At 49.2% G+C, this 23,882-nt stretch overlaps 3 protein-coding genes across 3 annotated transcripts; 1 reads left to right on the plus strand and 2 right to left on the minus strand.

Annotated features, from left to right (window-relative positions):
* Positions 1 to 699: 699 nt before the first annotated feature.
* LOC123353520 (olfactory receptor 51G2-like) lies at positions 700 to 1,635 on the plus strand. Its single transcript, XM_044994652.1, has one exon. It carries the CDS (start codon positions 700 to 702, stop codon positions 1,633 to 1,635), a length of 936 nt encoding a protein of 311 aa, XP_044850587.1.
* An 8,301-nt stretch (positions 1,636 to 9,936) lies between these two features.
* On the minus strand, positions 9,937 to 10,872 carry LOC123353530 (olfactory receptor 51G2-like). Its single transcript, XM_044994664.1, has one exon. It carries the CDS (start codon positions 10,870 to 10,872, stop codon positions 9,937 to 9,939), a length of 936 nt encoding a protein of 311 aa, XP_044850599.1.
* An 11,470-nt stretch (positions 10,873 to 22,342) lies between these two features.
* LOC123366583 (olfactory receptor 51G2-like) lies at positions 22,343 to 23,278 on the minus strand. Its single transcript, XM_045010195.1, has one exon. It carries the CDS (start codon positions 23,276 to 23,278, stop codon positions 22,343 to 22,345), a length of 936 nt encoding a protein of 311 aa, XP_044866130.1.
* Positions 23,279 to 23,882: the final 604 nt, after the last annotated feature.

Consider the following 23,882-nt stretch of genomic DNA (forward strand, 5'->3'; position numbering starts at 1 on the left):
AAGGGTGTCTGTGTGAAGGGTGTAGCAGGGTTGAAAAGAGAACTGCATAAATACATGGGCGATGGATCACTTGATGATGACCTGTTCTGTTCGTTCCCTGTGGGGCACCTGGCCTAAGCCACTGTCAAAGACAGGATACTGGGCTAGATGGACCTTTCGTCTCACTCAGTATGGCCACTCTTATGTTTGTATGTTCTAAGGTCACAGTGGTAAAATCACACAGTGCTCAAGCAGGCTGTGGAAATCACAGCCACAAGATATCAATGAGGCCAAGAGCTTAGCAGAATTCAAAGAGGGACTAAATAACCAGAAAATCCTATTACAGTAGAGAGAATTGTTTTAAAAAAAAATTTGGAGAGGGTCTAAACCTTCCTGATTTACACCACAAAATATGTCTAAATAGTGGGTGTCAGGAGGAAACTTTCCCTGGAGCAGGTTATCTCATAGTTGCCTATTTGAGAGCTTCTTCCACCTTCCTCTGAAGTATCTGGAGTAGATGGAGTGCAAGTCTGATCCAGTCTGGCTAATCAGATCCATGTAAATCCAACAGCATGTTTTTGCTTATCTACCTTGAGCTCTGGGAGTCTGTAGACCTGCACTGAGAGCAGAATGATTGCTTGCTAAATATCATCTAATCTCTCTCTCTCTTTTTTTTTTAGTAAGGACATTTGAGAACTTCTTGGACCTCTGCAGTACATTATGTCAGCTATCAATGACACCAAATTAAAATCTGTAATATTCCTTCTCACCGGGCTACCGAGTCATGGAGACACTCATCTCTGGATTTCTATCCCCTTCTGCTTCATGTATGTTATTTCAATAATAGGAAATTCACTCATTCTGTTCATTGTAAAGACAGATCCAAGCCTCCATGAGCCCATGTACATTTTCCTTTCCATGTTGGCCATCACAGACCTTGGCATATCGATAACCACCATACCGACGATACTGGGCATATACTTGTTTAATTCTAGGGAGATCAGCCTCGACGCTTGTTTAGCCCAGCTCTTCTTCATCCACTTGCTTCAATACTTTGAATCCTCTGTGCTCTTGTTGATGGCCTTTGACCGCTTCATTGCGATCCATAACCCACTGAGATATGCTTCCATCTTAACCCTGGCAAGAATAGCCAAGATGGGACTGGTGGCTGTGCTAAGAGCGATTGTCTTAATACTTCCACTTCCTTTTCTCCTGAAACGGTTCCGATACTGTCATGCCAATGTCCTCTCCCATTCCTACTGTGTGCACCAGGAGGTCATGAACATGGCTTGTTCTGATATCACAGTCAACAGCATCTATGGATTGTTTACTAAACTCTTCCAGATGGGGTTGGACTCGCTGCTCATCTTGCTCTCTTATGTGATGATCCTCAAAACAGTGCTGAGCATTGCATCCTACAAGGAGCGCCTGAGGGCCCTGAACACCTGCGTTTCCCACCTCTGCGCCCTCCTGGTCTTCTTCACACCAGAGATCAGTTTGTCTGTGATACACAGATTTGGGAAGGGCTCTTCTCCCTTACTTCAGATTCTCCTGGGATACATGTCCCTGCTTCTCCCCCCGCTGATGAACCCAATTGTGTACAGCGTGAAAAGCAAACACCTTCGTGTGAGGATAATCAGGGTGTTCATCAAGTGAAGGGTCAGTTCAGCACCTGGCTCCATTGACATGGGAGATGAAAAACATGGGCCACCTCTTCCATACTGGACCATTACATCTGAGATGACATGAGTTACCGATATTCACTCTGCAGAGAGGTTCAGACGAGTTCGAAGGCTGGTGAGGGAGGACAGGGCACTGGGGGATGGAGACCAAGGCAGGCAGCAGCATTTATAAAGTGACTGTGTTTGCGGAGAGCCGGGCAATTGGTAGGATGTTGGCTCATAAAAAGCGGTATTAGTAGCCTCTCTGACCTCACAATTCCTGTCGATAATCAATAAAGAGAAGGGATGTGGATGCTGTTTCCCATTACACCTGACCTGTCACTGTCTCGTCTTTGGCTAAACACCCAAGGGCCATGAAAACAGCTGCAGAGCTGTTCTGCTGTCACAGTTCTGGCCCCTCCTGAGTGCTCTGGGTTCAGCATGACCCATGGGTGCTACACCAGCTAGGGACAGGGGCTATTCAAGGGGCACAGACACCCATCCTTCCCCTATGCCCTCAGCCAGGTGCTTGTGAGTGAGTGGTGTCAGAAACATGATTAACGCAGGAGTACCAGGAGAAATTATTCAGGCAATCCCTCAGTTAATGGCTTTGCACACAGCACACCTGCTCAGTCCACTCCCCACTGAGACAGGGCAGAACTGCATGTGTGAGGAACGGTCTGACACACAGGAGTCCTGGTAAGAGACTCAGGCCAAGGTTCCCTCCCCTTCTGCTTCATTTGTGCTGCCCCAGCAATGCAAAACTGTTGAAACTGGCCTCAGCTTAGGCCCTGCGAGCTCCTACCCCAGCCCAGCCCATTCAGTGTAGGGTGAGCACCTTTTCAACAGGCAAAAGTGGGATACAGGCCAGGAGCCCTGTTCCCTCGGTGACAACACCCCTGCCCCTCTTCTTTCCCCTTGAGACCCCACTCCCTGCTCCTCCTCTTCCACTCAGACTCCATCCCCTGTTCAAGCCAGAAGCCAGAGCTGGGCCATAGAAAGAGCTGATCAGGGAGCCAGAGCCTCTGTGAGGAGCCTCCAGCTGCCCTGGGCAGGGGACTGGTGGGACAAGAAAATGTGTCATCCTATGTCTCTGCTCCTCAGGACACATCCCCAGAGAAGGTGGAGAGTCTGGGAATCCCCCCAGCAGCCTGGGCTCCTGGGGTAGATGTAACTGTGGTTTGGTGGGTCACAACTGTGGATACCAAATTCAGTACAAACTGCTGAGAAATAGGGCAGACAGACCCCAAAACTCATAGTTATTCTCCCAGGATCTGTACGGAAGCAGGAATACAAAGTAAACTTCTGCTTCACCACACTGGCTAACAAGAAGTCATAAAAGCAGTTTCCTTAGATATTACAGTCCTTATATCCCCATCAAGAACACTAGATGGAAACATGTGTGGGTCTTTAGAACCAATTTAATGTAAGAACAGGTTCATATCATCCCAAAGGACCAGCAGCACAGACAGGTCAATACATAACTGTGATCTTACCCCAAAATCACACTGATGCCAATGCTTTGCTAGCTATAATCTAAAGCTTGATTTACAAAAAAAAACAAAAACCACAAGACTTATAGTTGGTTAAAGTAGTCAATAACGAGGCCTTTGCTTGCCCTCGCACAAATCAGTCAGAGACCTCCTCCAAGTGCAATCACCAGCACTTCTTTTATTAAAAGTGTCAGCTCCCACCACCTTCTAGTTACAGACAGATGCAAACCAGCAGCCTGGGGGATAGTTAGCTTCTCCAGCCAGTGGGGGGACACAGCCTGTGGCTCCTCCCTTCCTTTGCTCTTCACCACTTCCCCCCTCCCCACTGCCTTCCTGCCAGCTTTATATAGCCCCCTGGCCAATAAGGCCCGCAGGTGCTTCTGTTTCACCAGTTAGGCATGGCATACCCAGGCAGCCCCAATTAATACTTCTTAATTGGAGCTGGGCTAACAGAGGCCTGGCTCCGGGCCTCCTGGCCAGCAACCTGTTACAGAGTCAAATATGTACAATAAATGAAAAATTCTTCTTTCAGATTTGTAGCAGTGATGAAATAAGCTGCTAGTTTGAGAAGTCTCTGGTTGCTTAGAAATGATTGGAAGGACCTCAGGCCATTGGTTAGATGCTCCCATTAGTATAAATTCATAGTTCTGAGGCTTGAGCAGGAAAGAAGCAAAATGGAGGAGTTACCTTTTACAGGGAAACCCCATTGTTTCAAATAAAACTCTGAGCACAGCTAGTGGAAAATTGCAGCTGACAAGTTGGGGTTTCGAATCACATGGCCAATCACATCTCCATCATAACTTTGCTTAGTCACAGCAGGAAATCGTTACCTATACCCGGACAGTACAATTGAGGGACAGTCTATCCAGTGCAGATGGGTGTCTCCCATGGTCCATTGTCAGTTAAGTGTTTCTTGATGAGCCCTTAATTTGAATAGTCCCTCCAAGATTTGCAGGGTAACAACTTTGTGGGTGTTACCCCAGTAGCAAATATCTGAAATCCAGGTATAGAGACAATAGTCCTGCCTTCAAATATAAAACTGATACATGCATAGAGATAGCACAACCATAACCGGCAAATCAGAACCTTTTCATAGACATCTTACATGCCACATTTTGTACAAGTGTGTTGCAAATATATAACAGTGGTGGTGAAAGTGATCTATGTGGTCATATTTTGACATAAAACATCACAGTAGCTCTTACCACGGCCTGGCTCTGGCGTGGCCGGGAGGCGGAGCCTCAGGGGAAGTGGAGCAGCAGGGCAGGACTTAGTGATAAGAGATGTGGGCGAGGGGCTCATGGGAAAAGGGGTTGCAGCAAGTCTGAAGCAATGCAGACACCAGCAACAAGGGTGACAGACTGGTCAAGTTGGACGGTAGGAGACCTTGTGTGTTGGAGAAGACTGAATAAATGTGACCCCTCAAAGGGAGCTCTTGTTTTAAATATTCCAGCCTGAGAGAAAGTCATTGAAAGGACCCTTGAGGGAAGAGCAGGGCGCCTGCGGGGCCACCTCAAGCCCCCAGGGGACACTCTGTGGTGGCCCTGATCCGCACGGACATGGCCAGAGTGTGCTGTGCAATGGGAAGCTGTTAAAGTCAGGCAGAGGTTAGCCCAGTGCCCAGGCTGCTCTAAATGCCACTGTGGCCAGGGGAGAACAGGCCAGAGAATCAAACCTCCCTAACTGGCTCTTTGCCATCCCTGCTCTCTGCAGCATGGCCGGGAGGGGGAGCTCTGCAGGAGCAGCTGAGATTCCATCCAGGCCTGTCACCACTCAGCTGGCTGGAAGCCTGGTGCTGTGGTCTAGGCACTGCTCTGTGACTCAGGACAGGTATGTTTAATTCCCTTGTCGGCTGTGATCATGGGTGAGCCATTGGCTGTCTCCAAGCCTCTGCTCAGGTGGTTAACAGCCCAGCTCTGCCTCACAGAGATGGTGGGAGGATAAATACATTCCAGGTGCTCTGAGTCCCTAAGATCAGGGCTGTGTCAGGGTTTCACAGAGGAACACCTCTGACATTTCTTTACAAAAGACTCCTTAGCACAGCTCCAGTAACAGCTGGATCTGGGATGCCCCACAAGTCCAGCCCCTTGGTTTTAATGGCAAATGTGGGGTTCTCAGGCTTGACAGTGAGGGGAGTATTGGAGCATCACAAGGATGCCAAGTGGTTCAGCACAGTCAGCGGGCTGGTGTTTGCAAGCAACAGAGTCTGAATGGACTTAACTAAGGAGCAAGCAGCACCTTTTACCCCATTTCTATAGCAGGAGGGGGGCTACAGACGGGATGGAGAGGGAACCTCAGTTTTCCAGGTTGAGCCAGGGCCACACAAAATTCTAATCTGCACCTGTAGGGGGCGTTGGGGCTCCTGAAAGCTGATCCCAACCAGTTTTTCTGTTCTAGCCACAACACTGGTCCCAAGAGCCCCTTGGCTTCCCAGAAGAATGTAAATTGGGTCATTTCTGCTTCTCTATCTCCAGAGCAAAGACTGAGTAATTTAGCTTGTAGTGAGATATGAGCAGCACCAGATTAATTCTTCTGAGGGTCCAGGGCTATTAGAATTTGTGGGGCCCCCTAGGCTGTAGGGTGGGGACAAAGTTGAGGGGTTCAGAGTGCAGGAGGTGGCTGCGGGTTGAGGCAGGAGGGTGGGTGCAGGAGAGGGTGAGGGCTCCAACCTAGGTGTGGGCTCTGGGGTGGGTCTGAGGATGAGGCGTTTGGAGTGCAGGAGGGGGCTCAGGGAAGGAGGTTGGGGTGGGAGTGTGGAGTCTGAGCGAGACTTAGGAGTCAGGAGATGGCTTGGTTTTGGTGGCGAGGTGCCTCGGCTGGAGTAAAGGTGTGCGAGGAGGCTCAGAGCTGGGGCACAGGGTTGGGGTGTGGGGCGCTTCCCTGGGGTAGATCCCATTTTCTGAAGGTGTGCAGGTAGCTCAGCGTGGCCCCGTGCCTGCCTGCATGTACCACCCCCCACGAAAGGAGCTTCCTGACACTCGCAGTATCGTGGCTTTAGGTGCTGGGTATGGGACGGCAGCTCCCTGTCGCTCATTCCCAGCTTCTGGCAAACAGAGGCTAGGGACACCATCCCTGCCCATCCTGGCTAATAGCCATTGATGGACCTAGCCTCCATGAATTTATCTCATTTTTTTGAACCCTGTTATAGTCTTGGCCTTCACAACATTCCCTGGCAAAGAGTTCCACGAGTTGACTGTGCGTTGTGTAAGGAAACCCAGCTCACACAGGTTTCAGCACAGGCTGCTTCCACAAGCAAGGGGCAAACAGATGGGAAGATGCTCTCAGAGACACAGGGAAACTAAGCTGGGTCCTTGGCTTCCTGAGAGAATTTAAGTTGGGCCAGTTCTGTTTCTCTATCTCCTGAGCAAAGCCTGTCTAACTTAGATTTCAGTGCTATGATAGATGAGTGTAGATGTGTGACAGCTGTCTGTTATTTTAAAACCAATTTCTCTAATGCTTTGTGCTGCTTACTCCTAAACCCACTTCTTTTAAGGAGGCTGTAGGTGACTATATAACTCTGGTCACAAGTACCCAAAGCGAAGAGATTGAGTTGGATCTGCTTGGTGATGAGCACTTAGCAGAGACGGGGTGTTGTTCCAAACTCTAAGAATGGGATAAATAAGAACATAAGAATGGCCATACTGAGTGAGATGGATATTACAACTAGCCAAGTATCTTGTCTTCTGACAATGGCCAATGCCAGGTGCCCCAAACGGAATGGACAAAATAGACAATTATCAAATGATCCATCCCCTGTTGTCCATTCTCAGCTTCTGGCAAACAGAGGCTAGTGACACCATCCTTGACCATTGTGGCTAATAGCCATTGATGGACTTTTCCTCCATGAATCTTCCTAACTTGTTCTTTTTTGAACCATTTTTATGGCTTGGAAATCACAACATCCTCTGGAAAGGAGTTCCACAGTTTGACTGGCTATTCTGTGAAGAAATACTTTGTTTTAAACCTGCTGTCTATTAAATTCTTTTCATGACCCCCTAGTTCTTGTGTTATGTGAAAGAGGAAATAACACTTCCCTAATTACTTTCTCTTCACCTGTCATGACAGGCAAGGACCTAGTTTAGAGGGTAAAGAGACCATATATCAGAGTTTTATTGTGACAATCACGATTCTTCTTGGCCAGCATATGTCCTTCTTGAGTACCTATCAGCATTCAGAGTAGCTACTTGTTCCTGTTGCATCCAAGATAACGATCCACTAAAGAAAATGATTCATAGATTCACAGAATTTATGGAAAGATGGAATTATAAGATCATGTAGTCTGGCCTCCTGCATAATTTCACCCAGTTACCTTCATATTGAGCCCAATTACTTGTGTTTGACTAAAGCATTTCTTGTATTAATCTAAAATTTCTCTTCCAGGAAGTCATCCAGTCTTGATATGGGGGTGTCTGTAGAATCCACCACCTCCCTTGGGAGTTTGTTGCATTGGCTAAGCACCCTTACTATGACGAATGTGTGCCTCATTTCCAAATTTAATTTTTCTGGCATCATGTACCAGCCATTGATTTTGTTATACCTTTCCCTGCTAGATTAAAGAACCCGTTAATAGCTGGTATTTCATCCCTGTGAAAGTGCTTGTACACTGTCATCAGTGCAGCTTTCAATCTTCCCTACTTTTATTCTCTATGATCCTATTTATTTAGCCAAAGGTAAGTTGGAAAAAACAAAGGAGGGGAAAGACCTGGGTGCATTAGTCCCAGGATGGCTGTGAGACATTGATGTCCTGCTGCTGTGAACAAGACACATGAGATCCTAGAATGTGTCAGGTAAGAAAGGGAGGTATTAATATCCTTATACCAGACACTGGTGAGACCTCCTGTAGGAAACTGTCTATAATTCTGGTTACTCCTATTCCAGAAAGAAGAATTCAGGCTGGAATTGCAGAGCATGGTCAGGGCAATGGAGGTCCTAGTTTAGGAGAAGATGGAAGGAGCTTGGCAGGTTTAGCCTAAGACAAGGCAGGCTGAGCGGGGATCCAATTGCTCTATAGATATATCAGGGGAGTAAACACCAGGGAGGGAGATGAGCTCCTGCAGCTAAAATACAGTTTTTACACAAGAACAAATGGGGACAAACTGATGAGGAGGAAACTGAGGCTGGAAAGGAGAAGAAGGTTTCTGACCATCGGAGGAGGGATGTTCTGGAACAGCCTCCCAACAGGAGCAGTGTTGAGGAAACAACCCAGTTGGTTTTACAATGAACCATGACAGATGTCAGCCTTCTTCCAGGTGGAGGCAGAAGCAACCAGAGCGACCTTCAATCTCTAGGGTTCCTTTTCAACACATAACAGAGAAGCAGCTCGAGCCCCCATCCACTAAACTGGGAAAATTACACCCTATCCCGTTGTGCCTTTGAAAGCCAACACTTCTCTACTCACAAGCAGAAAGTCTGAGTGTAGGAATGTAACTTTTTCTTGAAGGAGGGAAGTCATCACATATTAATGAGGGAAAATTCCACAAGCAGGACAGTGCATGTGGGGCAGTGTCTCTACCTCATATGCTTGAGTTCTACAATGAAAAGTTCCTTTACTAGGCCCCTCTCTGCTCCCTCACCTCACCCCACTCACTGTGGTCATCCTTGGTATATGTCATAGGAGAATAGCCACCAGTTTGGGGGTCTGTCTGCCTTTTTCTCAGAAGTTTGTCCTCAATTTGGTATTTTTCAGTTGTGATCCACAAAAGCACGGTTACAGCTACCCCAGGAGCCCAGGCTGCTGTGGGGATTCCCAGACTCTCGAGCTTCTCTGGGGATGATTTCTGAGGGGCAGAGACATAGGCTAGGGACTTCTCCTGTTTCCCCAGCCCCTGACCAGGGCAAATGGAGGATCTCGGGCTCCTCACAGCGGCTCTGAATCCCTGATCAGCTCTTTCCTTGGTCCAGCTCTGGTTTCTGGCCTGGACAGGGGCTGGAGCCTCGGTGGAAGAAGAAGAGCAGGGAGTGGGACCTCCGGGGGGAAGAAGAGTGGTAGAGGCAGGGTCACAGAGGGGACCGGGCGCCTGTCCTGTGTCCAGCTTTGGCCTGTTGAAAAGGTGCTCACCCTACACTGAATGGGCTGGGCTGGGATAGGAGCTCGCTGGGCCTGAGCTGAGGCCAGTTTATAGGGTTTTCCAGTGCTGGGGCAGCACAAATGGAGTGCAAGGGGAGGGAACCTTGGCCTGAGTCTCTTACCAGGAATCTGTTGTCAGACCATTACTGGCACTCCTGCGTTAATCATGTGTCTGACACCAGTCAGTCACTAGCACCTGACTGAGTGTGCAGGGGAAAATTGAGTGACCGGACCCCCTGAATAGCCCCTGTCCCCAGCTGGTGCAGCACCCATGGGCAATGCTGCACCCAGAACACTCAGAAATGGCCAGGCCTGCTACAGCAGAACAGCTCTGCAGCTTTCTTCATTGCCCTTGGATGTATAGCCAGAGAAGGGACAGTGACAGGCCATGGGAAACAGCATCCACATCCCTTCTCTTTATTGATTATCAACAGGAATTGTGAGGTTGGAGCAGCAAACAATACAGCTCTTTATGGTCCAACATTCAACCTATCCCCTGGTTCTCCACAAAAAGTCACTCTGGAAATGCTGATGCCTGCCTGGGTCGCCCTCTCACAGTGCCCAGTCCTCTCTCACCATCCCTGTCCTCCCTCACCAGCCTTAGACCCTTTCTTAACCTATCTACAGAGTGGAGATCAGTAACTCATGTCATTTTGGATGTACCGGTCCAGTATGGAAGAGGTGGCCCATGCTTTTCGTCTTCCATGTCACTGGAGCCAGGTAGTGAACTGACCCTTCACTTGATGAACACCCTGATTACCCTCACACGAAGATGTTTGCTTTTCATGCTGTACACAATTGGGTTCATCAGCGGGGGGAGAAGCAGGGACATGTAACCGAGGAGAATCTGAAGTAAGGGAGAAGAGTCCTTCTCAAAGCTCTGTATCACAGTCAAGCTGATATCTGGTGTGTAGAAGAGCAGGACGGCACAGAGGTGGGAGATGCAGGTGTTCAGGGCCCTCAGGCAGTCCTCATAGGATGTGATACTCAGCACCGTTTTGAAGATCATCACATAAGAGAGGAAGATGAGCAGCGAATCCAACCCCATTGTTAAGAGTTTAGTAAACAATCCATAGATGATGTTGACTCTGATATCTGAACAAGCCATCTTCATGACCTCCCGATGCACACAGTAGGAATGGGAGAAGAAATTGGCTTGACAGTATTGGAACCGTTTCAGGAGAAAGGGAAGTGGAAGTATTATGACCATCGCTCTTAGCACAGCCACAAGTCCCATCTTGGCTATTCTCGGCAGGATTAAGATGGCAGCATATCTCAGTGGGTTATAGATCGCGATGAAGCGGTCAAGGGCCATCAACAACAGCAAAGAGGATTCAATGCACTGAAGCAAGTGGATGAAGAAGAGCTGAGCTAAACAGGCATCGAGGCTGATCTCCCTAGAGTTAAACAAGTATATGCCCAGTATCGTCGGCATGGTGGATATCGATATGCCAAGGTCTGTGATGGCCAACATGGAAAGGAAAATGTACATGGGCTCATGGAGGCTTGAATCTGTTTTTACAATGAACAGAATGACTGAATTTCCTACTATTGAAATAACATACATGAAGCAAAAGGGGATAGAAATCCAGAGATGTGTGTCTCCATCACTCGGTAGCCCGGTGAGAAGGAATATTACAGATTTTAATTTTGTGTCATTGACAGCTGACATAATGTACTGGGCAGATCTGAGGAAAGAAAAATAAGAGGAGATTATAAGATATTTAGCAAAAATCATTCTGCTCTCAGTGCAAGTCAACAGAGCTCAAGGTAGATAAGCAAAAACATACTGTAGGATTTACATGGTTCTGATTAGTCAGATTGGATCAGACTTGAACTCCATTTACCCCAGTAACCAGTGGCCATGTCCAGATGCTTCAGAGGAAGATGTAAGAAGCCCTAATTAGCTAATTATCCTGCTAAGCTCTTGGCCCCATTTATACCTTGTGGCTGTGAATTCCATAGCCTACATGAGCACTGTGCGATTTTACCATTGTGACCTTAGAACATACAAACATAAGAGTGGCCATATTGGGTGAGACGAAAGATCCATCTAGCCCAGCATCCTGTCTTCGACAGGAGCTTAGGCCAGATGCCCAGAGGGGATGAACAGAACAGGTCATCGTCAAGTGATCCTTCGTCCATGAATGTATGTAGTTCTCTTTTGAACTCTGTTATACCCTTCACACAGACACCCTTTCTGGCCCTGCACTTCTGAGTGTGGCCCCTTGTATCATGACATGTGTGTAAACACATGGCAAGTGCATGGTAAAAACGGTCATTGTATTTATCTGTCCTGCACTGCTGCTATTTTTAAATGTATTTTATTTCTTCATTATATGAGTTATTTTTTGTGCGCTCCTTGACAGTTCAGGATATGCAACTGCCTCTTTCCAGCCTATGGGATAAATTTTTAGGGTCAGGTCCTTAATTCAATAACAGTGATATCAGCAGCCTCACGCTAGAGTTTCATGTGTAAATTCAATCAGAACCGGGCTCTATTAACTCACCCTTACCAAATGCTTCCAGTGATATTTTCTGACACCCAAGAAACCCTCCAAGAGAAGCTGAAGTGCTTTGCCAATGTTGATGGAATGCAGAGCCTTCGATCATACATACAGGTTCTCTTTATTCTCACAGGACCTGCATCCTCTGCCCATGCAACTGTCTGTAGTTTTTTGACAATTTCAAGCTAACACTGACAGTTATTTCAGCTGGGCAGCGGAGGAGCTGGCATCACAAATGGTCAATACTTTAAACACTGGTATTGCACTAATACCCACTTGAGTGTACAAAAAGAACAGGAGTACGTGTGGCACCTTAGAGACTAAGGGCTTGGCTACACTTGCAGGTGTGCAGCGCTGGGAGTTACAGCTGTAGGGAAAGTGCTGGAGTGTGGCCGCACTGACAGCTACCAGCACTGCAGTGTGGCCACATTTGCAGCATTTGCAGTGGTGTTGGGAGTGGTGCATTATGGGCAGCTATCCCAGCATTCAAGTGGCTGCAACGTGCTTTTCAAAAGAGGGGGGTGGGGTGGAGTGTGATAGGGAGCGTGGGGGAGAGAGAGAGAGTGGATTATTGGAGCCGACACTGTGTCAGCTCCCTCCCTTGCAAATTCTGACCATTTCCCCGACCCCTCATTCACTCTTAAATGCAAATAGTCTTCAGACCAGATAAGCAGCTGCTCCGACGGACTCCCTTTTCCCCCTTCTCCCACCCCCCCCGCCGTGCTGTTTCTCTCCTGAAGCAAACACTAGGCTGTGGACATTCATCCCCCTGCCTGCCTCATTCACAGCAAACTGGAGCTGTGTTTGTTTTTTAGATAAGCAGCTCCGGGAGCCCCGAGTTCACAACAAAACAAAGAGAGGCATCGTAACAAAACAAAGAGAGTTCTTTAGTTAAAAGCATTATGGGAAAATTCCAGAGGTCAGTTACAGCGTAGTAAGATTAATCACTGTTTACACTGGCACCCCAGCGCTGCATCACCAGCGCTGCAGTCGTTATTCCCCAGGCAGAGGTGGAGTACAGACAGCGTTGTAGCCAGGGAGATGCCGCGCTGTATGTGCCTTGCAAGTGTGGACGGTGAGAGAGTTGCGGCGCTGTAAAGCCACCACCAGCGCTGCAACTCTCCACTGTAGCCAAGCCCTAACACATTTATTTGAGCATAAGCTTTCATTACTTCATGTAATTGGGGACTCGGGTCAATTACATACAGCTACTATACCACTCCCCTTTCCTGCACCTCAGCTAAACTCTTTCCTGAAGCACAGACCAGCAATCCTGGTCAATCATGACTTTTTGAAAAGTCTTGCACAAGCCTTGCATAGTTATTGAGTTCGTGACTCTGAATATAAATGTTAGAAACCGCTTCTAGTCAGTTACCAGGAGACAATATCACACAGATGTCCACCGAACAGGGGCAGCTCCAGACCCCAGCACGCCAAGCGCGTGCTTGGGGCGGCATGCCACGGGCATCGCTTTGCCGGTCCCGGGAGGGCGGCAGGCGGCTCCGGTGGACCTCCCGCAGGCGTTCCTGCGGAGGATCCACTGGTCCCGCGGCTCCGGTGGAGCCTCCGCAGGCACGTCCGCGGGACTGGTGACCAACAGAGCGCCCCCCGCGGCGTGCCGCCGTGCTTGGGGCGGCGAAATGGCTACAGCCGCCCCTGCCACCGAACAAAGGGTTAATAGCACAAACCCATTGCAAACAGTTCTGAAACACTTTCTAGAGCCAAAGCCATTAAGCAGTAAAGTTACCCTGCTCCTTCCTGCAGAAATTCTAACAACTCTGCAGCTGGCTTTCGATATACAGGCATGGCATGAAAGTTCTGTTTATAATATTTGTATTACAATGAATAGTTTTGGCCTAACATTTACACATCTGTACCTTAGTACACACATGTCAACCACAGATGCTGAACCCACTCGGACCTGCTCGGGAAGCACAGGTGACCCACAGTGTGCAGTAACCAGAGCCCAGTCTGAGGGTGGAAGAATGGAGGGATTTCATCCCATGAGCGAGAAGGCTACAAGGCCTGACATTTGGCACTCAGAGACCAGAGAGGGGGAAGAGATGCCAGTAGCCCTGTAACTATAGTAACTATAGAGCAATAATATGCCCTCTCAGACGTGTTACCACAAAGCAATGCAGCTCTGAATTCCTGCCTTCACAATCAAGCCAGAGAATAAAAGCTTTGAAAATGCATTTGCTGATTATATTTCCAGGAGCAAATAAACCTGAGTAAATTTGAGAACTTGTCACTGATATTCCGTGGGGGTCTCGTCTCTCTCAGCCCCTTGCAGGATCGGGCCCAGAGCACACGGCACCTGTAGGAATGGGACCCCTTGAGAAATCCTGACTTGGGGCATCAGTGTTTTAACACTCCAAGCTCAGGTTTCTGTGGAACTTGAATAACCCCCTGAGCACCTTGCTGCCTGTCCTCCTGCCCCTGTTACAGAGTCACTCTGACAGCACAGCTGAGTTTGCTGCGGTGGCACAGAACATCTTCAGATTTAAACAGCTCGCAGACTTTACCCTTCAGTTCACATTGTAAAGAGAGTGAAACCTGCCAACGTACCTAATTCCTGCTAGAAGGGGAGCAGCTGACACCAGAGGTTTTCACCCTAAAGGACAAGGAGTCACTGAAGAGGTTGCACAGGCAGCAGGCAGTGTCTGTTCAGACATGAAGGCAACTGTGTTTATGAAGCCTGTCTGCACATTCCCTTGGGGGCCACTTGGCCATCAGGGAACCTCAGCTGCTTGGCTTTGTGTGCATCAGCTCTATCCCCTGTCACAGCCTATTGCAAACTGCAGGACGCTTAATCACAGGGGACATGGGGTGATGCTACCTAATTGGACTGCAGCACCAGCCCTGCTGCAGGCTCTGTTCCTAGAATCCGGGCTTGTCATCATTGTTCGAATGGTGCTGATTAGTCACATGGCTCCCTCGAGGGCGGCTGCGTGGTGATGATGATGCCATCACAGCTGTGATCTTGCTGAAATAAAATAAAATAGAATAATAATATGGGGCCTGATTACTCCCTGGTAGCCCCTTTCCTGCATTACAAACACATGGAAATTTCCTTTGGATCCTTTCAGTACGGGAGGACCCTTCCCTTCTCCATGAGGAACAAGGAATAAGGAGGAGGATTTCAGAGGGGAGTGTGGGAGTGACACGGGGATGCTGGGAGTTTCCACACAGTCACCAGACTGGTGTTTGCAGCCATTGCGAACAATGGAGGAACAGACACAGGAGCATCATCTTAGATGGTCTGGCTGCCTGAGAGAAGTCTGAGGGCAAAGGTCAGCTCCACACCTTGACCCCGTAACACACTGAGCACAGAGCACTATGGTGACAGGGCCCAGGCTCACACGGGGTTCAGCACAAGCTGCTTCCACAAGAAAGGGGCAAACAGACGGGAAGATGCTCGGAGACACAGGGACACAAGGCTGGGTTGAAGCAGGGCTGTAGCCATGGGTGGGCTGGGGGTGGAGGAGGGGGGGCACCCACTGAGCATCCAAGCCCAATCCACCAGCTGGGACTCCCGACTCCAGCTTGGTGCCCAGCTGTATCCCTCTCCTGCCGGTCCAGAGCCCTGATTCCCTGGTCTCTTACCCCAGATGGGGGCGGGTTTAGGCCAATAGTGGATTAGCCACTGGTCCTGGGCCAATGGTGTCACCCTGCTCCGTTCAGGCCACCTGCCACTCCTGCAGTGAAGCAAGGTCCAGGTGCAGGGGATTGCCCCTCTCCCCCTACCCAGTAGCCGGAGAACGGGCCGGGGCACTGGAATAGCACTGAGTGTAGAATAGCAGTGGGGCAAGCCCAGCATCTCAGAATCGCTGGGTGGCGAAGCGGAATAAGCCCCCACCCTCTGACCGCGTGCCCTGACCCCACTCCCCGGCAGGAGAGACGGGTGCAAACCCTTGCACCTTTTACCCCATTTCCGCAGCAGGAGGGGGCTGCAGAAGGGATGGAGAGGGAACCTTCTGGCTTCCCAGAAGAATGTAAATTGGGTCATTTCTGCTTCTCTATCTCCAGAGCAAAGCCCAGGGGTGAGCTGGAGCCGGTTCGCACCGGTTCGCATGAACCCGTTGTTAAATTTAGAAGCGGTTTTAGAACTACTTGTTAACTGGCTTCCCTGCGAGGGAAGCTTTGATGGGCTCTGCCTGGGAAGCCTGTAATTCCTCCTCCCGGCCGCCGGGGGGCGCTGCGCTGTGCTGCGAGAGCCCTGTGAGCTGCCTCCTGGCCCTGTTGCTGCTGCTGCTCTTTGGACCTCTGGCCCTGGGGCTCCTGCTGCTGCTGCTGCTCCCAGCCCCCACCCGTGTGAGTGTCTGCGCCCCTCCCCCGCCTTCCCTGCCCCCACCCACCCCCTGCCCCACCCCCTGCCCCCTGCCAGCCCCTGCCCCACCCCCACCCCCTGCCCCACCCCCTGCCCCCAGCCAGCCCCTGCCCCTGCCCCCAGCCATCCCGTGTGAGTGTCTGCGCCCCTCCCCCACCTTCCCTGCCCCCAGCGACCCCCAGCCAGCCCCTGCCCCCAGCCACCCGCAGCCAGCCCCTGCCCCCAGCCAGCCCCTGCCCACAGCCAGCCCCTGCCCCCAGCCACCCGCAGCCAGCCCCTGCCCACAGCCACCCCCAGCCAGCCCCTGCCCCCAGCCACCCGCAGCCAGCCCCTGCCCCCAGCCAGCCCCTGCCCCCAGCCACCCCCTGCCCCCAGCCACCCCCTGCCTGCAGCCAGCCTCTGCCCACAGCCGCCCGCAGCCACCCCCTGCCCACAGCCACTCGCAGCCTGCCCGTCTGCATCACCTGCCCACAGCCAGCCCGTGTCACTCCCTGCCTCCAGCTAGCCCTGCCCCACGCCCCTATCTGCAGCCAGCCCCACATCCACTGGTGCCCTGCAGTTCCCAGGGCAGTAACCCTGCACACCTGCTTTAATGAGGGGGGGGCAGGGAGCAGCTGGGACCCACACATGTGCACACCCTAGAGTGACCAGACAGCAAGTGTGAAAAATCGGGACGGGGGTGAGGGGTAATAGGAGCCTATATAAGAAAAAGACCCAAAAATTGAGACTGTCCCTGATCACCACCCACACATGTGAAACGGAGCTCATTTCTAGTTCAGCCCCATCTTTTTAAAAAAGAACTTTAGGTAGGGTTAAAATACATCTGTATTTTCCTGGACATGTCAGGCTTTTCGCTTCTTAATCACCTCCTGGGAAAATATGGACATATGGTAACCCTATTGGTACAAAAAATACATGCTGTCGCACATCCCTTAAATCAGAACTTTTTATAGGGAACCCGTTGTTAAATCAGAACTTTTTATAGGGAACCCGTTTTTAAGATTTTGGCAGCTCATCAATGGCAAAGCCTGAGTAATTTAGCTTGTAGTGATATATGAGCAGCACCAGATTAATTCTTCTGGGGTCCCAGAGCTATTCGAATTGGTTGGGACCCCTAGGCTCTATGGTGGGGACAAAGATGAGGGGTTCAGAGTGCAGGAGGCGGCTGCGGGAGAGGCAGGAGGGTGGGTGCAGGAGAGGGTGAGGGCTCCAACTGTGGGTGTGGGCTCTGGGGTGGGTCTGAGGATGAGGCGTTTGGAGTGCAGGAGGGGGCTCAGGGAAGGAGGTTGGGGTGGGAGTGTGGAGTCTGAGCGAGATTTAGGAGTCAGGAGATGGCTGGGGGTTGGGGGTGAGGTGCCTCGGCTGGAGTAAAGGTGTGCGAGGAGGCTCAGAGCTGGGGCACAGAGTTGGGGTGTGGGGCGCTTCCCTGGGGTGGATCCCATTTTCTGAAGGGGTGCAGGTAGCTCAGCGCGGCCCCGTGCCTGCCTGCATGTACCACCACCCATGAAAGGAGCTTCCTGACACTCGCAGTATCGTGGCTTTAGGTGCAGGGTATGAGACTGCAGGTCCCTGTCGCTCATTCCCAGCTTCTGGCAAACAGAGGCTAGGGACACCATCCCTGCCCATCCTGGCTAATAGCCATTGATGGACCTGTCCTCCATGAATTTATCTCATTTTTTTGAACCCTGTTATAGTCTTGGCCTTCACAACATCCCCTGGCAAGAGTTCCACGGGTTGACTGTGTGTTGTGTAAGGAAACTCAGCTCTCACAGGTTTCAGCACAGGCTGTTTCCACAAGCAAGGGGCAAACAGATGGGAAAATGCTCTCAGAGACACGGGGAAACTAAGCTGGGTCCTTGGCTTCCTGAGAGAATTTAAGTTGGGCCAGTTCTATTTCTCTATCTCCTGAGCAAAGCCTGTCTAACTTAGATTTCAGTGCTATGATAGATGAATGTAGATGTGTGACAGCTGTCTGTTATTTTAAAACCAATTTCTCTAATGCTTTGTGCTGCTTACTCCTAAACCTACTTCTTTTGAGGAGGCTGTGGGTGACTATATAACTCTGGTCGCAAGTACCCAAAGGGAAGAGACTGAGTTGGATCTGCTTGGTGATGAGCACTTAGCAGAGACGGGGTGTTGTTCCAAACTCTAAGAATGGGATAAATAAGAACATAAGAATGGCCATAGTGAGTGAGATTGATATTACAGCTAGCCAAGTATCTTGTCTTCTGACAATGGCCAATGTCAGGTGCCCCAGAAGGAATTGAAAGAATAGACAATTATCAAGTGATCCATCCCCTGTTGTCCATTCCCAGCTTATGGCAAACAGAGGCTAGGGACAGCATCCTTGACCATCGTGGCTAATAGCCATTGATGGACCTTTCCTCCATGAATCTTCCTAACTTGTTCTTTTTTAGACCATTTTAATGGCTTGGAGGAAAACACAACATCTTCAGGAAAGGAGTTCCACAGTTTGACTGGGTGTTGTGTGAAGAAATACTTTGTTTTAAACCTGCTGTCTATGAATTTATTTTCATGACTCCTAGTTCTTGTCTTATGTGAAAGAGTAAATAACACTTCCCTAATTACTTTCTCTTCACCTGTCATGACAGGCAAGGACCTAGTTTAGAGGGTAAAGAGACCATATATCAGAGTTTTATTGTGACACTCCCGATTCTTCTTGGCCAGCATATAAAAAATAAATTAAAAAATGTCCTTGTTGAGTACCTATCAGCATTCAGAGTAGCTACTGCACCCTTAGCAAGTTTGCAGATGACACTAAACTGGGAGGAGTGGTTGATACGCTGGAGGGTAGGGATAGGATACAGAGGGACCTAGACAAATTAGAGGATTGGGCCAAAAGAAATATGATGAGGTTCAACAAGGACAAGTGCAGAGTCCTGCACTTAGGACGGAAGAATCCCATGCACTGCTACAGACTAGGGACCGAATGGCTGGGTAGCAGTTCTGCAGAAAAGGACCTAGGGGTTACGGTGGACGAAAAGCTGAATATGAGTCAACAGTGTGCCCTTGTTGCCAAGAAGGCTAATGGCATTTTGGGTTGTATAAGTAGGGGCATTTCCAGCAGATCAAGGGATGTGATCATCCCCCTCTACTCAGCACTGGTGAGGCCTCATTTGGAGTACTGTGTCCAGTTTTGGGCCCCACACTACAAGAAGGATGTGGATAAATTGGAGAGAGTCCAGCGGAGGGCAACAAAAATGATTAGGGGGCTGGAGCACATGACTTATGAGGAGAGGCTGAGGGAACTGGGATTGTTTAGTCTGCAGAAGAGAAGAATGAGGGGGGATTTGATAGCTGCTTTCAACTACCTGAAAGGGGGTTCCAAAGAGGATGGATCTAGACTGTTCTCAGTGGTAGAAGATGACAGAACAAGGAGTAATGGTCTCAAGTTGCAGAGGGGGAGGTTTAGGTTGGATATTAGGAAAAACTTTTTCACTAGTAGGGTGGTGAAGAACTGGAATGGGTTACCTAGGGAGGTAGTGGAATCTCCTTCCTTAGAGGTTTTTAAGGTCAGGCTTGACAAAGCCCTGGCTGGGATGATTTACTTGGGTTTGGTCCTGCTTTGAGCAGGGGGTTGGACTAGATGACCTCCTGAGGTCCCTTCCAACCCTGAGATTCTATGATTCTATGATTCTATGATACTTGTTCATGTTGCATCCAAGATAACGATCCACTAAAGGAAATGATTCATAGATTCATAGAATTAATGAAAAGATGGAATTATAAGATCATGTAGTCTGACCTCCTGCATAATTTCACCCAGTTACCTTCATATTGAGCCCAATGACTTGTGTTTGACTAAAGCATTTCTTGTATTAATTTAAAATTTCTCTTCCAGGAAGTCATCCAGTCTTGATATGGGGGTGTCTGTAGAATCCACCACCTCCCTTGGGAGTTTGTTCCATTGGCTAAGCACCCTTGTTATGATGAATGTGTGCCTCATTTCCAAATTTAATTTTTTGGCATCAGGTACCAGCCATTGTTTTTTGTTATACCTTTCCCTGCTAGATTAAAGAACCCGTTAATAGCTGGTATTTCATCCCGTGACAGTTGTACACTGTCATCAGTGCAGCTTTCAATCTTCCCTACTTCTATTCTCTATGATCCTATTTATTTAGCCAAAGGTAAGTTGGAAAAAACAAAGGAGGGGAAAGACCTGGGTGCATTAGTCCCAGGATGGCTGTGAGACATTGATGTCCTGCTGCTGTGAACAAGGCACATGAGATCCTAGAATGTGTCAGGTGAGAAAGGGAGGAATTAATATCCTTATACCAGACACTGGTGAGACCTCCTGTAGGCAACTGTTTAAAATGCTGGTTACTCCTATTTCAGAAAGAAGAATTCAGGCTGGAATTGCAGAGCATGGTCAGGGCAATGGAGGTCCTAGTTTAGGAGAAGACGGAAAGAGCTTGGCAGGTTTAGCCTAAGACAAGGCAGGCTGAGCAGGGATCCAATTGCTCTATAGATATATCAGGGGAGTAAACACCAGGGAGGGAGATGAGCTCCTGCAGCTAAAATACAGTGTTGGCACCAGAACAAATGGGGACAAACTGATGAGGAGGAAACTGAGGCTGGAAAGGAGAAGAAGGTTTCTGACCATCGGAGGAGGGATGTTCTGGAACAGCCTCCCAACAGGAGCAGTGTTGAGGAAACAACCCAGTTGGTTTTACAATGAAGCATGACAGATGTCAGCCTTCTGCCAGGTGGAGGCAGAAGCAACCAGGGCGGCCTTCAATCTCTAGGGGTTCCTTTTCAACACACAACAGAGAAGCAGCTCGAGCCCCCCATCCACTAAACTGGGAAAATTACACCCTACCCCGTGGCGCCTTTGAAAGCCAACACTTCTCCACTAACGAGCACAAAGTCTGAGTGTAGGAAAGTAACTTTTTCTTGAAGGAGGGAAGTCATCGCATATTAATGAGGGAAAATTCCACAAGCAGGATTCATAAACATAAAATTGTGAGCAGAACAGTGCATGTGGGGCAGTGTCTCTACCTCATATGCTTGAGTTCTACAACAAAAAGTTCCTTTAATGGGCCCCTCTCTGCTCCCTCACCTCACCCCACTCATTGTGGCCATCCTTGTTATATGTCATAGGAGAATAACCACTAGTTTTGGGATCTGCCTGTCTTTTTCTAAGCAGTTTGTCCTCAATTTGGTATTTTTCAGTTGTGATCCACAAAAGCATGGTTACAGCTACCCCAGGATCCCAGGCTGCTGTGGGGATTCCCAGACTCTCTACCTTCTCTGGGGATGATTTCTGAGGGGCAGAGACATAGGCTAGGGACTTCTCTTGTTCCCCCAGCCCCTGCCCAGGGCAAATGGAAGATCTCAGGCTCGTCACTGTGGCTCTGGCTCACTGATCAGCTCTTTCCATGGCCCAGCTCTGGCTTCAGGCCTGGACAGGGAGTGGAGCCTCCATGGAAGAAGAGGAGCAGGGAGTGGGACCTCTGTGGGGAAGAAGAGGGGTGGGGCAGGGTCACAGAGGGGACCGGGCTCCCAGCCTGTGTCCAGCTTTTGCCTGTTGAAAAGGTGCTCACCCTACACTGAATGTGCTGGGCTGGGATAGGAGATCACTGGGCCTTAGCTGAGGCCAGTTTCTACTGTTTTGCATTACTAGGGCAGCACAAATGGAGTGGAAGGGGAGGGAACCTTGGCCTGAGTCTCTTCCCAGGACTCTTGTGTCAGACCATTACTGGCACTCCTGCGTTAATCATGTGTCTGACACCAGTCAGTCACTAGCACCTGACTGAGTGTGCAGGGGTAGATTGACCGGACCCCCTGAATAGCCCCTGTCCCCAACTGGTGCAGAACCCATGGGCAATGCGGCACCCAGAGCACTCAGAAAGGGCCAGGCCTGCTACAGCAGAACAGCTCTGCAGCTTTCTTTATAGCCCTTGGATGTATAGCCAGAGAAGGGACAGTGACAGGCCATGGGAAACAGCATCCACATCCCTTCTCTTTATTGATTATTAACACGAATTGTGACGTTGGAGCAGCAAACAATACAGCTCTTTATTGTCCAACATTCAACCTATCCCCTGGTTCTCCACAAAAAGTCACTCTGTAAATGCTGCTGCCTACCTGGGTCTCCCTCCCACAGTGCCCAGTCCTCTCTCACCATCCCTGTCCTCCCTCACCAGCCTTAGACCTCCTCTGAACCTCTCTACAGAGTGAATATCAGTAACTCATATCATCTTGGATGTAACGGTCCAGTATGGAAGAGGTGGCCCATGCTTTTTGTCTTCCATATCACTGGAGCCTGGTAGTGAACTGACCCTTCACTTGATAAACACCCTGATTATCTTCACACAAAGTTGTTTGCTTTTCACACTGTACACAATTGGGTTCATCAGTGGGGGGAGAAGCAGAGAGATGTATCCAAGGAGAATCTGAAGTAAGGGAGAAGAGTCCTTCTCAAAGCTGTGTATCACAGTCAAGCTAATATCAGGTGTGTAGAAGAGCAGGACGGCACAGAGGTGGGAGACGCATGTGTTCAGGGCCCTCAGGCACTCCTCGTAGGACGCGATGCTCAGCACCGTTTTGAGGATCATCACATAAGAGAGGAAGATGAGCAGCGAATCCAACCCCATTATTAAGAGTTTAGTAAACAATCCATAGATGATGTTGACTCTGATATCTGAACAAGCCATCTTCATGACCTCCCGGTGCACACAGTAGGAATGGGAGAGGAAATTGGCTTGACAGTATTGGAACCGTTTCAGGAGAAAGGGAAGTGGAAGTATTATGGCCATCGCTCTTATCACAGCCACCAGTCCCATCTTGGCTATTCTCGGCAGGGTTAAGATGGCAGCATATCTCAGCGGGTTATAGATCGCGATGAAGCGGTCAAAGGCCATCAACAACAGCACAGAGGATTCAATGCACTGAAGCAAGTGGATGAAGAACAGCTGGGCTAAACAGGCATCGAGGCTGATCTCCCTAGAGTTAAACAAGTATATGCCCAGTATCGTCGGCATGGTGGATATCGATATGCCAAGGTCTGTGATGGCCAACATGGAAAGGAAAATGTACATGGGCTGATGGAGGCTTGGATCTGTCTTTACAATGAACAGAATGACTGAATTTCCTACTATCGAAATAACATACATGAAGAAGAAGGGGATAGTAATCCAGAGATGTGTGTCTCCATCACTCGGTAGCCCGGTGAGAAGGAATATTACAGATTTTAATTTTGTGTCATTGACAGCTGACATAATGTACTGGGCAAGTCCGAGGAGTTCTGAAATATCCTTCCTAAAAGAAAAATAAGAGGAGATTATATGATATTTAGCAAGGAATCATTCTGCTCTCAGTGCAAGTCTACAGCCTACAGAGCTCAAGGTAGATAAGCAAAAACACACGCTAGGATTTACATGGATCTGATTAATCAGACTGGATCAGACTTGCAGTCCATCTGCCCCAGTAACCAGTGGCCATGTCCAGATGCTTCAGAGGAAGGTGGAGGAAGCCCTAATTAGGCAGCAATGAGATAACCTGCTCCAGGGAGTTTCCTCCTGACACCCATTAGTTAAACATATTTTGTGGTGTAAATTAGAAAAGTTTAGAACCCCTTTCAAACATTTTTAAAACAATCCTCTCTAGTATATTTGGACTTGTTACTCAGTCCCTCTTTGAATCCTGCTAAGCTCTTGGCCCCATTGATATCTTTTGGCTGTGAATTCCACAGCCTACTTGAGCACTGTGCGATTTTACCATTGTGACCTTAGAACATACAAACATAAGAACGGCCATACTGGGTGAGATGAAAGGTTCATCTAGCCCAGCATCCTGTCTTCGACAGGAGCTTAGGCCAGGTGC

This window comes from Mauremys mutica, chromosome 1, assembly GCF_020497125.1.
Source record: "Mauremys mutica isolate MM-2020 ecotype Southern chromosome 1, ASM2049712v1, whole genome shotgun sequence".
NCBI lineage: Eukaryota > Metazoa > Chordata > Testudines > Geoemydidae > Mauremys > Mauremys mutica.